The sequence below is a fragment of the Elaeis guineensis genome, chromosome 3 (genome assembly GCF_000442705.2).
Source record: "Elaeis guineensis isolate ETL-2024a chromosome 3, EG11, whole genome shotgun sequence".
NCBI lineage: Eukaryota > Viridiplantae > Streptophyta > Magnoliopsida > Arecales > Arecaceae > Elaeis > Elaeis guineensis.
The window spans coordinates 71,675,461-71,690,708 of NC_025995.2; the positions used below are offsets into that span (position 1 = coordinate 71,675,461).

The following is a 15,248-nucleotide window of genomic DNA, read 5'->3' on the forward strand; positions in this document are numbered from 1 at the left end:
TCCAACGATCTAAACAACCTCTAATACTCGGGTGTTGCAAAAATACAGTTACTTAAACATCATCTTAGTAAAACTAAAATACCCAACTTAAATACATATAACGATTTTTCAAAATATTCCAGTGAAAATACTCACAAGTTATATAGACTACGAAAAAAAAAGTTAGAACTAAATAAAATTCATCTGAATCAAATATTATAGGAAAGGCAAACCTAACCAAAAAACCAAAAAAAACATAGAAAGAATGGCTTCCCAGTGTTAAATTACCACCTGATTTTTTGCACTTGTTGACATCTGCCGACTGGAGACCACAGCGCTTTGGAAACTGGATCACCTCCGACTTCGTAATATTGAAGGCCTTGAGAGCCTTGTCATCATTAAATAACTCGCAAAGGCACTCAACGTCGTTCTCCAGCTCATCCTTCAGCGCCATACAGCAAGCCGACGATGGACGCTTGTCGGAGTGTAGAAAGTCGACACACGGCATCAACTTTATTATACATGGCTTCATTAGGTCACCCTGAGATAGGGTGGTGGAAGCCCATGAGATGAGGAAGAGGAGGAAGAAAAGGGCGAGCTTCTGAGATGCCATAAAAGTTTCTCTTTTGGCTTTCCTATATCTCTATCAATCTATGTTTCTTCTACTATTAGTGGCTGCTCGCTTGGATGAACTAGTGAACTTTGTACAAAGAGACAAGGAAGGATGAGCAAGAGTCCATAACAGATTGGATTCCATGTGGTTGGCGGGCGCGTTTTCCTCGGCGCAGGCTACTCAGTTTGTTGTGAGAGTACCGTTAATCTGAACCTCCTCGACCACCTGATCGCCGAACCCGAGCTCAATCTGGTGGGGTGCTGCAACGAGCTCAACGCCGGCTACGCGGCCGATGGCTACGCCTGGGCCCGCGGCGTGGGCGCCTGCGTCGTGACCTTCCCCGTGGGTGGGCTCAGCGTTATCACCGCCATCGCCGGCTCCTACAGCGAGAATCTGCCCATCACTTGCATAGTCGGCGGTCCTTATTCCAACGACTACGGCACCAACCGCATCCTCCACCACACCATTGGCCATCCCGATTTCTCCCAGGAGCTCCGCTGCTTCCAGACCGTCACTTGCTACCAGGTCTTCTACCCCTCTCTCTCTCTCTCCCCCTCTCCCTCTCTCTCTCCCTCTCTCTCTCGATCTTCCTTTCAATAATATGCTACTGTGTACTAACTTGTTCTATTTGGTTATGTAGGCTGTGGCGAATAATTTGGATGATGCGGATGAACTGATCGACACGGCGATCTCGACGGCGCTCAAGGAGTGCAAACCTGTTTACATCAGCGTTAGCTGCAACCTGCCGGCGATTCCGCACCCAACTTTTGCTCCCCAGCTGGTGCCATATTTTCTTGCACCTCAGTATGGTTTCTTAATCTCTTTTCGTGTTTCCGGCGTGGAAATTTTCTCCGTTTCTTCAATTTGGAATTTGTGAAAACTTTTATGGAGCAAACTTGTGTAATGTAGAACTCGAAGGTAATGGAATTATTTAGGCTAAGATTTGTGAGGTAAAAGGCCAGGCCCGATCTATTTTTGGGCTTCTCTCTATTCTTCTCTAGAGAGCACAGAGCACACCTCGGTGGGCCCCCCTTTCTCTTCCTCTCTCCCCCTTTTCTCTCTCATTCTTCCCACTTTCTCTTCTCCTGCTTTTCTCCAAGGGTGCTGGAGGCCATCTCTGGCTTTCTCCAACGAAGCCATCTCCGCCTAATAAAGATAATTTCTTTTCTCTAGTTATTTCATTATATAGATTACAATTATAATCCAGAGCAACTATTACAAGAATTCAAATTACATACTATTGTAGTCTAGATCAGTTATAACAAGATTTCAAATTTCATGCTAAGGAGACCAACTATTACAAGAGAAGTATTTCAAATTTTATGCTAAATAGGGAGAGACTAAATATATGATTTGAGCTATGCATTGATAAGAGGCCAAATATAGATGAACCAAATATGGAAGATGATCTGTGCATTGACATATCCCCTCAAGTTGGAGATTCATGACCACGAATCTTCAGTTTGTCCCATAAAATCTGAAATGTGAGATACCCAAATGCTTGGTGAGAATATCGGCAAGCTGATCTTGGATAAAAATGAACTGAATAGATAGTTGACGTCGTACAACATGTTCACGAATAAAATAAAAATGAATCTTGATATATTTCATATAAGCATGAAAAATAGGATTGCCTGAGAGATAAGTGGCCCCAATATTATCACGCCATAAAATTGGAGGGCTATGTAAACGATGGCCTAGCTCTTGAAAAAATGACTCAAACTAGATTAGCTCAGCTGATGCATCAGCTAAGGTCTTATATTCAGACTCCATCGAAGAGCGAGCAACTATCTTCTGTCTACGAGATCCAAGAAATGAGATTGGGGCCGAGAAAAATTACATAACCCCCAGTGGAGTGCCGATCAGTGCCACTACCTCCCAATCTGCATCAAAGAAGGCTTGAAGAGAGTGAAAGGTCGACCGGCTAATCTGTAACCTATGATCCAGCTATTGCTTTAAGGTACCGTAAGATTTGCTTGATCATAACCCAGTGATCAGCACTAGGAGACTGCATAAACTGGCATACTTTATTCACTGCAAAGAAAATACAAGACATGTCAAAGTGACATACTGAAGAACTCCAATAATGAAGCGATATTGTGTATAGTCTAGATGGAGAGCTCCCCTTGAATTAGAAACCTATGGTGTCGCCATCACTACAAGAAAAGAGTGTTTTTGCGATGAAATTATTTACATACAAATATTTTCATCGCCACTAATAGCATTTACAATAAAAAATAAAATTGATCGTAAATAATAAAATATTTACAATGAAAATAATTTATCATCATAAATAGTTGCGTATTAGTGACGAAAAAATTATTTCATCGTAAATACAAATTATTTACTATTGGTGCAAAAATCCGCTTGCGCCGGAGAAGCTGGAGTCGGGGAAGTCGCGGTCGCCGCAGGGACCTGCAAGGGAAGTCTAAACCGAAGGTGGGGTTGCTCCGGCAAGACCCTCCGACGCTCAAGTCAGTTCTCTGCCTCAACAAGAATGGAGTGCTCGAACGGAGAATTTAGCAGAGTTTTGAGATAAGAAATGAGCTTAGAGAATAACGTATCTGGGTCCTTCCTTTTTATAGGCGGAGGAGGTAACGGATTGATGGCGACGTTTTGTAACCGTCTGGTAGTGGGCCGCCCATAGTCAGGGAGAATTTATTGCGAAGGGTAGTGGAGCAGAATCGTGGCTATCGCCGTAGCTCGGCACGTGGAATCAGTTGCGGGGAGTGGAGCGACGTCCGTTGTCGTGACTTGCCAGCGGATGGGAGAATCGCCCGGTATCCGTTGCAGGAGGTGGAGCAGGATCGTGGCCGTTATTGTGGCCTGCCAGGGGGTAGTGGAGCTGTGCGGAATCCGCCACAGGAAGTGGAGCAGAGCTGCGACGATTACTGCGGCCTGTCAGGGAGTGATGGAGCTGCACGGAATCCACCACAGGAAGTGGAGCAGGATCGTGGCCGTTAAAACAGCCTGTCAGGGAGTGCAGATCCATCGGCTGAAGCTCGAAAGTGGTCGGAGCTGATGACGAGTTCGGCTCCCGTAGGAGTCCGGGCGGAGTCCTCTGCAACTAAAGTCAGGTGGAAAGTCCGGCTCCCGTGGGAGTCCAGACGGATCTTACCGGCAATCGGAGTCAGCGACGGAGCCCGGCTCTTGTGGGAGTCCGGGCGGAGTCCCCCTTGCGGTTGAAGTTGTCGTCGGAGTCCGGATCCCGTAGGAGTTCGGACGAAGTCTGTCTGCAGCCGTTGGAGTCGAGGACGAAGCCCGGCTCCCGTAGGAGTCCGGGTGGAGTCTTCCTGCAATCAAAGTTAAAGGCGAAGTCCGGCTCCCGTAGGAGTCCGGACGGGGTTTACCAGCAGTTGATGTTGAGGACGGAGCCCGGCTCCCGTAGGAGTCCGGGCGGAGTCAACTTGAGGTCGGAGTTGTCGGCGGAGTCCGGCTCCCGTAGGAGTCCGGACGAAGTCTGTCTGCAGCCGTTGGAGTCGAGGACGAAGCTCGGCTCCTGTAGGAGTCCGGGCGGAGTCTTCCTGCATCAAAGTTAAAGGCCAAGTCCGGCTCCCGTAGGAGTCCGGACGGGGCTTACCAGCAGTTGATGTTGAGGACGGAGCCCGACTCCCGTAGGAGTCCGGGCGGAGTCAACTTGAGGTCGGAGTTGTCGAAGAGTCCGGCTCCCGTAGGAGTCCGGACGAAGTCTGTCTGCAGCCGTTGGAGTCGAGGACGAAGCCCGGCTCCCGTAGGAGTCCGGGCGGAGTCTTCCTGCAATCAAAGTTAAAGGCCAAGTCCGGCTCCCGTAGGAGTCCTGATGGGGCTTACCAGCAGTTGATGTTGAGGACGGAGCCCGGCTCCCGTAGGAGTCCGGGCGGAGTCAACTTGAGGTCGGAGTTGTCGGCGAAATCCGGCTCCCGTAGGAGTCTGACGAAGTCTGTCTGCAGCCATTGGAGTCGAGGACGAAGCTCGGCTCCCGTAGGAGTCCGGGCGGAGTCTTCCTGCAATCAAAGTTAAAGGCCAAGTCCGGCTCCCGTAGGAGTCTGGACGGGGCTTACCAGCAGTTGATGTTGAGGACGGAGCCCGGCTCCCGTAGGAGTCCGGGCAGAGTCAACTTGAGGTCGGAGTTGTCGGCGGAGTCCGGCTCCCATAGGAGTCCGGACGAAGTCTGTCTGCAGCCGTTGGAGTCAAGGATGAAGCCCGGCTCCCGTAGGAGTCCGGGCGGAATCTTCTTGCAATCAAAGTTAAAGGCCAAGTCTGGCTCCCGTAGGAGTCCGGACGGGGCTTACCAGCAGTTGATGTTGAGGACGGAGCCCGGCTCCCGTAGGAGTCCGGGCGGAGTCAACTTGAGGTCGGAGTTGTCGGTGGAGTCCGGCTCCCGTAGGAGTCCGGACGAAGTCTGTCTGCAGCCGTTGGAGTCGAGGATGAAGCCCGGCTCCCGTAGGTGTCCGGGCGGAGTCTTCCTGCAATCAAAGTTAAAGGCGAAGTCCAGCTCCCGTAGGAGTCCGGACGGGGCTTACCAGCAGTTGATGTTGAGGACGGAGCCCGGCTCCCGTAGGAGTCCAGGCGGAGTCAACTTGAGGTCGGAGTTGTCGGCGGAGTCTGGCTCCCGTAGGAGTCCGGACGAAGTCTGTCTGTAGCCGTTGGAGTCGAGGACGAAGCCCGGCTCCCGTAGGAGTCCGGGCGGAGTCTTCCTGCAATCAAAGTTAAAGGCCAAGTCCGGCTCCCGTAGGAGTCCGGACGGGGCTTACCAGCAGTTGATGTTGAGGATGGAGCCCGGCTCCCGTAGGAGTCCGGGCGGAGTCAACTTGAGGTCGGAGTTGTCGGCGGAGTCTGGCTCCCGTAGGAGTCCGGATGAAGTCTGTCTGCAGCCGTTGGAGTCGAGGATGAAGCCCGGCTCCCATAGGAGTCCGGGCGGAGTCTTCCTTTGAGGTCGGCATCGTGGGCGGAATCGTTGATTCTGTTGAGGACTTCGACTGTGGGTATTTTATACCCAATACCAGTCCCCTTACTTTCGAGTTTGAATTTTGAATGAAGGAAGTACAGAGAGATGGGTACAGTCGAAGCCGTCCCCTCGAATCCCCGCACTGCTGCCCCCAGATATTTTGGGCATTAATTGCGCGCGTGCCAGAGTCTTTTCGAATTGGGGCGGTGCGAAGTGACTCTTCAAAATTCTCGCAGGCACACTGGCCTAGGTACGGCGCAATAATGGCTCTGCCAACCATCAGCCGCTTTTAGCCACCTGCCAGGGGGAGTGGGACACGTGTCGGATGCAGACCGGTCTGGGGGGATTCGCGATCATTATGGCGCTGGATCCCAGAGTCTATTTAAACCCGTCCTCCCACCTTTAGGTGCGCTACTTCATTCCTGAGTTCTTACCAGCGTTTGCCTTTTCTTCGAGAGTCCTGTTTCAGTGGGCGTCTTCTCGAGTCGTAGGCGTCTCCTGTTTTCGTTCCTCGGTCCCTCAGAGCGATATAGGTTAGTTCCAGCACCGCCAACCTTCTTCTCACCACCTAGGGACTTCTTTTCTGTCATTATCTTTTTGCATCCTCCGAGTTAGCTTCCTGTGACCTCTCATTCCCCCTTCTGTCCGCCTTCTTAGGGTCCTTTAGAGCCCCCCCTTCGAAACTACTCGAAATGTCTTCCGGCTCTTCTACTCCCTGCAGTTCCGGGAGTTCTTCTACCTCAAACCCCCAGGTCCCCATCTCTGCAGACGAACCCGCGTCTGGGGCTGGGCTCCACCCGATTTTTGCGTCGGGCACCATTCCGTGTTCCTGACCTCGGAGGAGCTCCTTCTGATAAGGGTTCAGTATGGAGTTCCTCCAGAGTACGACCTGGAGCTGCCTGACCCTTCTGACCGGGCCAGCACTCCTCCTCCGGGTCGCTTTTGCTTGTACCAGGAAGCGTTCCGTGCCCTCCAGCTTCCGCTTCCTTCCTTTGTCGTTGCCCTCTTCCGTTTCTTGGACATCTCCTTGGCTTCCGTGGCCCCTAATTCTTTTAGGTTTTTGATAGGATTTCTCTTCCTCTGCCACGTAGTCGAGGTCCAGCCGTCTCTCTCCTTGTTTAGGCACTTCTATACCTTCAAGCGCCATCCTTCGACGAAGGACTGGTGATACTTCTCCCCCCAGTTCGGCAAGAAGGGGTTGCTGAAAGGCGCCCCTTCTTCGATCCACAATTGGAAGGAGAAATACCTCTTCGTCCATTGCCTGACCCTGAAACTGGGCCTGCCCCCTTGGGGCTCTCTGAGGGATTCTGTCCGCCGGACTCCCAGCCTAGGGGAGGACGACCTCCAGGCCGCCCAGAAGCTTCTAGCTTATTCCGCTCCTTCCCTTCCCAATCTTCTGAGGGAGCAGTTTCTTTTCAACATCGGCCTGAGTCCCCAGGATCCAGCGAGTATTCATCTTTTACCTTATCTTCTCTTTTCATGCTTCCCTTCTCTTCTTCTTTTTACCTCCTCTTCCCTCTCTCTCTTTTTCCCCTCTGTTTCTTTTTTTCTCTCTTCTTTCTTTTCTCTCTTTTCTTTTTTTTTTTGACTGATTGGTTTACTTCTTTTTCTTCTTTCCTTTTCTCTCTCTCCTTTTCTTCTCTTCTTTTGTTTTTTTTGTTTTTTTTTTTTTAAGAATGGACGCCGAAGCAGTGCAGAGGCTCGCCAGGGGCATGAGGGTCCACAAGAGAAAGGGCGCTACGACCTCCGGATCGGCGAAGAGGGCTAGGGCGGAGGAGACGAGCTTAGCGGCACCCGTCCAGGCGGCCCCGGCCATCGACATTCCCTCGGATGCCGAGCCAACAGCTCCCCGGGCCTCCTCGAGGAGTCCGCCGATTAGGGCCCCCACCCCGGGGGTTCGCCCCACGAAGGCACCTGCCGCAGGGAAAAGGAGGAAATCGGTGGCCCGCAGGGCGAGTAGCCACCGAAATGCTGCGGACGAGTCCCTCTGCTCCGAGGAGGGGTCGGAGAATCTCTTCAATGATAGGGACTTGATCAGGCGGCTGATCGACGGCTGCATTCTGCCTGACATCGTGGAGAGGATCGACCGCGCCGATCCTGAGCAGCGGGCTTGGGATTCTTTGGGGTCCTTCCTTGAGGTGAGCGACTCTTCATTTACATGGCTATTCGGCCTTTGTACTGATTCCCTAGCTGTCTTTGCAGATTGGGCACCAGCTCCTCGCCTATATCGAGGCGATGAGCCGCACGAGGAGGGACATCCTTCAGGTGGAGGAACGCTGTCAGGCGGAGGTTGCTCGTCTCCAAGCAAAGACGGTCGAAGTAGTCACCCTCCAGGAGGCCCTGGAAAGGGAGAAGAAAGCCCGGGAGGAGGAGAGGAAGATCTTGGAGGAATCGGCGAGGAAGGCAGAGGCCGAGGTCGCCCACTTGGTCGAGCAAACTCCGGTCCTGGTCTCGGAGGCCAGAGCCCTTGCGGTGGAGGAATTCAAGTTCTCCACGGAGATGAGGGACCTGAATATCCAGTTCGGCCAGGAAGCGTTCATTAAGGGGTTCGAGCTCTGTCAAGAGAAGGTGGCCAGAAAATTCCCAGAGCTCGACCTCAGCTTCCTAGGCGAGGAGTCTGAGGACGAGGCCGGCCCCTCGTCAGCCGCCACTGCTGTCGCAGCCCCGCCCCGAGTTCTCCACCCCCCGCCCCTGAGGTCTGAGACCTCCGATCTTGTACCTTTATTTCATCATAATTTTTCTTTTCCATTTGTCTTTAAAAATCATTCAATCAATAAAGTTGAATTTCTCGTTGCGGATGGCTTCTCTTTCCTCCTCCCTCCTTCTCTCTATTTTTCTTCCTGCAATGAATCATTCTTTGACACTTTTACCTTCCGATGGCAGTGTCCTGTAGAAGCACTCCCCCTGCCCTTGGGGGTCCCGCTGAAATCGACGATCCAGCGGTTGAAAAAGGAGGTCCTTCACCTGACGAAGAAGTTAAAGAAGACGGAAGCCGAGCTCCGTAAATCGAGAGAAGGTCACTCTGAAGCCGCCGCTGAGGCCGCCCACTTTCGGAGTCTCCATGTGAAGGGGATCATGGAGTATAGCCGGAGGAAGGCGAACTTCGCAAAGGAGCTCAAGGAATGCAAGAAGAGCTCCAGTGACCGGATTTGGGCCCAGGCCGCCAGGATCAACGCCCTCAAGGTGGAACTGTCAGCTGCGAAGGGAAAGATCGGCCAGCTGGAAGGAAATTCATCCCGGCTCTTGGCCCGGGTCGACGATGACCAGAGATGGTCGCAGAAGGTTTCCGACCTTCAGCAGCAGCTTCAGGATGCCGAGGTGAGCCACGACGTGCAACGGGCTAGCTGGCGCAGGCAAGTGGAAGAATACAAAGGGAGATTCAGGACGGCAGCCGACGAAGTCGTCCGTCTCCAGAGACACCTGGATGGCAGGGCACAGCTTACTTTCGCCCAAGATTCTGAAGAGCTCCAAGCCCTAAGAGGCACCGTGGAGGGGATTTCTGTCTCCCTCGGGGAAAAGACAGTCGAGCTGCAACAAGTGAAGATCCAACTGGCACTCGAGCGGCGGGCCGTCACGGACGCGGAGGCGGAGTCCGAAGTTTTGAGGAAGAGGCATCGAGAGACGGAGGCTGAGAGCCAGCAACTTCGTCGGGTGCTCCAGGACGCGCTGCGGAAGAGGGAAGAGCTAGAAGAGGAAATTGAGAATCTGAGGCAGTCCTGGTTGAGGGCGGAATAGATAACTCTAGGTCGGAGGGAGCAGGTCCTCCTTAGAGCTCTTTTTGTCCTTCTGTCTTGTCATGTAGTTACTTCCTTTTTGTCGTTTTGCCCTTCTTTCCTTGGCCTTCCTGGCTTTGTAGTGTGTATATCGGAAATGGAATAAAAAGAGTATTTTGTGTTACCTCGTCTGCGCGTTGCACTAATATTGTTGTCTGCCGAACCTTTCTTATCGTTTGACTTGTCTGATGTAGACGTCGTCAGGGGGCGCCCGGTCGTCGATGCGTTAGCTCGCCTTTCTCGTCGTGCGTGGCCGTAAGCCCGAGCTTGGCCGTCCGGGCCCCACATTATTTTGGAGATGTCGTTGTCTTCCTAATCGGTGCCGAAAGTCTTTCTTGGCATCGTGGATGGAACCCGGCTCCCGTAGGAGTCCGGGTGAAGTCTTCCCTGGCGTCGTGGCCGGAACCCAGCTCCCGTAGGAGTCCGGGTGAAGTCTTCCCTGGCGTCGTGGCTGGAACCCGGCTCTCGTAGGAGTCCGGGTGAAGTCTTCCTTGTGGCTGGAACCCGGCTCCGTAGGAGTCCGGGTGAAGTCTTCCTTATGGACGGAACCCGACTCCCGTAGGAGTCCGGGTGAAGTCTTCCTTATGGACGGAACCCGGCTCCTGTAGGAGTCCGGGTGAAGTCTTCCTTATGGACGGAACCCGGCTCCCGTAGGAGTCTGGGTGAAGTCTTCCTTGTGGACGAAACCCGGCTCCCGTAGGAGTCCGGATGAAGTCTTCCTTTTTGTTTGAGCCAGTGTGAGGTTCTCCTCCTGTTCCTGGCTTGGCTGTGGGGGTGCGTTAGGGCGCTGTAAGGCCTCTCCCCCCATCCGATCTAAAAGAACCGGGCCTTCGACTTTGCTCATGTCAGGACGAGGTTCTCCTCCTGTTCCTGACATGGCTGTGGGGGCACATTAGGGCGTTGTATGGCCTCTCCCCCCATCCGGTCTAAAAGAACCGGGCCTTTGACTTTGCTCATGTCAGGACGAGGTTCTCCTCCTGTTCCTGACATGGCTGTAAGGGCACATTAGGGCATTGTAAGGCCTCTCCCCCCATCCGGTCTAAAAGAATCGGACCTTTGACTTTGCTCATGTCAGGACGAGGTTCTCCTCCTATTCCTGACATGGCTGTGGGGGCACATTAGGGCGTTGTAAGGCCTCTCCCCCCATCCGATCTAAAAGAATCGGGCCTTTGACTTTGCTCATGTCAGGACAATGTTCTCCTCCTATTCCTGACATGGCTGTGGGGGCACATTAGGGCGTTGTAAGGCCTTTCCCCCCATCCGGTCTAAAAGAACCGGGCCTTTGACTTTGCTCATGTCAGGACGAGGTTCTCCTCCTGTTCCTGACATGGCTATGTTTTAAGCGTTCGGTGGGGTCGTATCCAGTCATAATAAATCCACGCTAGGTGGGAAGAGCACGTTAAGTAGAAAGAAAATTAGATTCAAGACGAAATCGTAAGTGATACATTTACAGGTTTTTCGAGCTCCTCGATCGCGGGTGGCCCGCTCCTCCTTGAGGCCCTCCGGTGATGGAGTCGATGGTCCCGATGGGAGGCCGGTCCCCGGGTTGCTCCTCCCTTCTCGGTGGTTCAGGCTGTGGAAGGGCTCTTGGCCGGTCTCCTCTACCCTCAGGCCTGTGGCGGATGAATCTGTCAAGTCGACCTCGTCGAATGAGCTCCTCGATGTCGTCCTGGAGCTGGATGCATTCCTCTGTGTCGTGGCCGTGGTCGCGGTGGTAGAGGCAGAACTTGTTGGGGTTGCACTTCTCGGGGTGTGTGCGCATCCTCTCCGACCTAGGGAGCTGCTCCCTGACCTCCATTAATACCTGGGCCTTCGAGGCGTTGAGGGGGGTGTAGTTGCGGAATCTTCCTGGTGGGGAACCCCGCCGAACCCCGCGGTCCGGGCTTCTCTGCCTGCGTGCCCGGGGTGGAGTATGGGCGCGCTTATGCCCAGGAGGGGATCGAGAATGCGGCCGGACTTCCTTTGGCCTTTTCTCAACTGCGGGCTTACTCGAATCTCCCGCTTGCCGCTCCCTTGCTGTCTCTTCATCCTTCATTTTGAAGGCTTCTTCCGCTCGGGCGTATCCCTCAGCCCGAGCCAGCAAATCGGTAAAATCTCTGGGATACTTCTTCTCCAAGGAGAACAAAAGATCATTCTTCTGAAGGCCGCCTTTCAGGGCGGCCATGGCAATTGATTGGTCCAAGTTCTGGACCTCCAGCACCACGATGTTGAAGCGGTTGATGTAGGCCCGTATGGACTCCCCTTCCCTCTGCTTGATGTTGATGAGGGACTCCGAACCCTTCCGGGGGTGCCGGCTGCTGACAAAATGGGCCATAAATTGGTGGCTCATTTGATCGAAGGAGAAGATGGTACCCGGTTTTAAAGCCGAATACCAGTTCCTCGCTGCTCCCTTCAAAGTAGATGGGAAAGCCCGGCATAAGATGGCGTCAGGAGCACCGTGAAGCAGCATCATCGTCCGGAAGGCCTCTAGATGATCAACCGGGTCCGAAGTCCCGTCGTAGCTTTCGAACTGGGAAAGCTTGAAGTTTGGCGGGATCGGTTCCTGCATGATCGTTTGGGAGAAGGGAGGGTCAGTACAAATGTCCTCACCATAAGTGGGGGGCGCATGGCGGAGTTCTTCAATCCGTCGGTTCATCTTCTGGAGCCTCCGATCCAGGAAATCCTCTCGACTTCGAGTCTCAAGGGTCCTCTGGCAGAACGGGGGCAGGGATCTTCCAGGGGTGGAGTCGTGGTCCGATTGAGGGCTCTCTACCCTTGGGTTTGTTTTCCCAGGAAGGACGGGGCGGCTGGCCCAGGTGGCCCGCCCCACCGTCGGGTTCTGGCATTCCGGAGATGCCCTTTCCGGGTGCGCTGACGCCTGCGGCTGCTGCTGCTGCATTGCTTGCACAGCTTCGACGAGGCCTCTGACCTGCTGTGCCAGTAAGTCAAACTGCTCCGCGCCGACCGCCGGCGCTGGAGGAGGAGGAGGAGGAGGTTGAGAAATAGGAGGGGAGGCTGGAGCCTGAGATCTGGCCGCGGAGGCCGTGGACCGTCGCGTGGATGCCTTGCGTGGAGGCATCGAGTGTGGACCCAGCGGGGGAAAATAAGGAGTGGGTGTCGGAGGAGATGATCGGAGGTGGCTCCGTTGAACGCTCCTTTAAGAACAAGGGTACTGCGAAGGTTCGCCACCCTTCCTCTAGCGCCAATCCTGTTGGTGCAAAAATCCGCTTGCGCCGGAGAAGCTGGAGTCGGGGAAGTCGCGGTCGCCGCAGGGACCTGCAAGGGAAGTCTAAATCGGAGGTGGGGTTGCTCCGGCAAGACCCTCCGATGCTCAAGTCAGTTCTCTGCCTCAACAAGAATGGAGCGCTCGAACGGAGAATTTAGCAGAGTTTTGAGATAAGAAATGAGCTTAAAGAATAACGTATCTGGGTCCCCCTTTTTATAGGCGGAGGAGGTAACGGATTGATGGCGACGTTTTGTAACCATCTGGTAGTGGGCCGCCCATAGTCAGGGGGAATTTATTGCGAAGGGTAGTGGAGCGGAATCGTGGCTATCACCGTAGCTCGCCACGTGGAATCAGTTGCGGGGAGTGGAGCAGCGTCCGTTGTCGTGACTTGCCAGCGGATGGGAGAATCGCCCGGTATCCGTTGCAGGAGGTGGAGCAGGATCGTGGCCGTTATTGTGGCCTGCCAGGGGGTAGTGGAGCTGTGTGGAATCTGCCACAGGAAGTGGAGCAGAGCTGCGACGGTTACTGCGGCCTGTCAGGGAGTGATGGAGCTGCACGGAATCCACCACAGGAAGTGGAGCAGGATCGTGGCCGTTAAAACAGCCTGTCAGGGAGTGCAGATCCATCGGCTGAAGCTCGGTAGTGGTCGGATCTGATGACGGAGTTCGGCTCCCGTAGGAGTCCGGGCGGGGTCCTCTGCAACTAAAGTCAGGTGGAAAGTCCGGCTCCAGTGGGAGTCCGGACGGATCTTACCGGCAATCAGAGTCAGCGACGGAGCCCGGCTCTTGTGGGAGTTCGGGCGGAGTCCCCCTTGCGGTTGAAGTTGTCGTCGGAGTCCGGCTCCCGTAGGAGTCCGGACGAAGTCTGTCTGCAGCCGTTGGAGTTGAGGACGAAGCCTGACTCCCGTAGGAGTCCGGGCGGAGTCTTCCTGCAATCAAAGTTAAAGGCGAAGTTCGGCTCCCGTAGGAGTCCGGACGGGGCTTACCAGCAGTTGATGTTGAGGACGGAGCCCGGCTCCCGTAGGAGTCCGGGCGGAGTCAACTTGAGGTCGGAGTTGTCGGCGGAGTCCGACTCCCGTAGGAGTCCGGACGAAGTCTGTCTGCAGCCGTTGGAGTCGAGGACGAAGCCCGGCTCCCGTAGGAGTCCGGGCGGAGTCTTCCTGCAATCAAAGTTAAAGGCGAAGTCCGGCTCCCGTAGGAGTCCGGACGGGGCTTACCAGCAGTTGATGTTGAGGACGGAGCCCGGCTCCCATAGGAGTCCGGGCGGAGTCAACTTGAGGTCGGAGTTGTCGGTGGAGTCCGGCTCCCGTAGGAGTCCGGACGAAGTCTGTCTGCAGCCGTTGGAGTCGAGGACGAAGCCCGGCTCCCGTAGGAGTCCGGGCGGAGTCTTCCTGCAATCAAAGTTAAAGGCCAAGTCCGGCTCCCGTAGGAGTCCGGACGGGGCTTACCAGCAGTTGATGTTGAGGACGGAGCCCGGCTCCCGTAGGAGTCCGGGCGGAGTCAACTTGAGGTCGGAGTTGTCGGCGGAGTCCGGCTCCCGTAGGAGTCCGGACGAAGTCTGTCTGCAGCCGTTGGAGTCAAGGACGAAGCCCGGCTCCCGTAGGAGTCCGGGCGGAGTCTTCCTGCAATCAAAGTTAAAGGCGAAGTCCGGCTCCCGTAGGAGTCCGGACGGGGCTTACCAGCAGTTGATGTTGAGGATGGAGCCCGGCTCCCGTAGGAGTTCGGGCGGAGTCAACTTGAGGTCGGAGTTGTTGGCGGAGTCCGGACGAAGTCTGTCTGCAGCCGTTGGAGTCGAGGATGAAGCCCAACTCCCGTAGGAGTCCGGGCGGAGTCTTCCTGCAATCAAAGTTAAAGGCCAAGTCCGGCTCCCATAGGAGTCCGGACGGGGCTTACCAGCAGTTGATGTTGAGGATGGAGCCCGGCTCCCGTAGGAGTCCGGGCGGAGTCAACTTGAGGTCGGAGTTGTCGGCGGAGTCTGGCTCCCGTAGGAGTCCGGACGAAGTCTGTCTGTAGCCGTTGGAGTCGAGGACGAAGCCCGGCTCCCGTAGGAGTCCGGGCGGAGTCTTCCTGCAATCAAAGTTAAAGGCCAAGTCCGGCTCCCGTAGGAGTCCGGACGGGGCTTACCAGCCGTTGATGTTGAGGACGGAGCCCGACTCCCGTAGGAGTCCGGGCAGAGTCAACTTGAGGTCGGAGTTGTCGGCGGAGTCCGGCTCCCGTAGGAGTTCGGACGAAGTCTGTCTGCAGCCATTGGAGTCGAGGATGAAGCCCGGCTCCCATAGGAGTCCGGGCGGAGTCTTCCTTTGAGGTCGGCATCGTGGGCGGAATCGTTGATTCTGTTGAGGACTTCGGCTGTGGGTATTTTATATCCAACATTTACGATGAATATTTTTATCGTAAATAATACATCATTTATTTTAATTTTAAATTTTTAAATATTTATGATGAAAATATTTTTATCATAAATAATTTAAGTATTTACGATGAAAAATATTTTTTCATCAGCAATAAGCTTATTCCCAACGATAATATATTCATCGCCAATATTTAAAAAAATAAAAATTCAAAAATTTTATATTATTTATGATGAAAATATTAAGTCATAAATAATTGAGTATTTATGATGAAAAATTTTTTCATCGTAAATACTACTTATTTACGATGAAAATATTTTTATCGTAAATAGTTAAAAAATTTAAAAATTTAAAATTATCAAAAATTACTCATTATTTGTAATAAAAATTTTTCATCATAA

General features: G+C 53.7%; 1 protein-coding gene across 1 annotated transcript; it reads left to right on the plus strand.

Annotated features, from left to right (window-relative positions):
- Window positions 1–447: 447 nt before the first annotated feature.
- LOC140856235 (pyruvate decarboxylase 1-like) lies at window positions 448–1,469 on the plus strand. Its single transcript, XM_073253369.1, has 3 exons — window positions 448–457; window positions 768–1,117; window positions 1,233–1,469. The coding sequence occupies exons 1-3, from the start codon at window positions 448–450 to the stop codon at window positions 1,467–1,469; spliced, it is 597 nt and encodes a 198-aa protein (XP_073109470.1).
- Window positions 1,470–15,248: the final 13,779 nt, after the last annotated feature.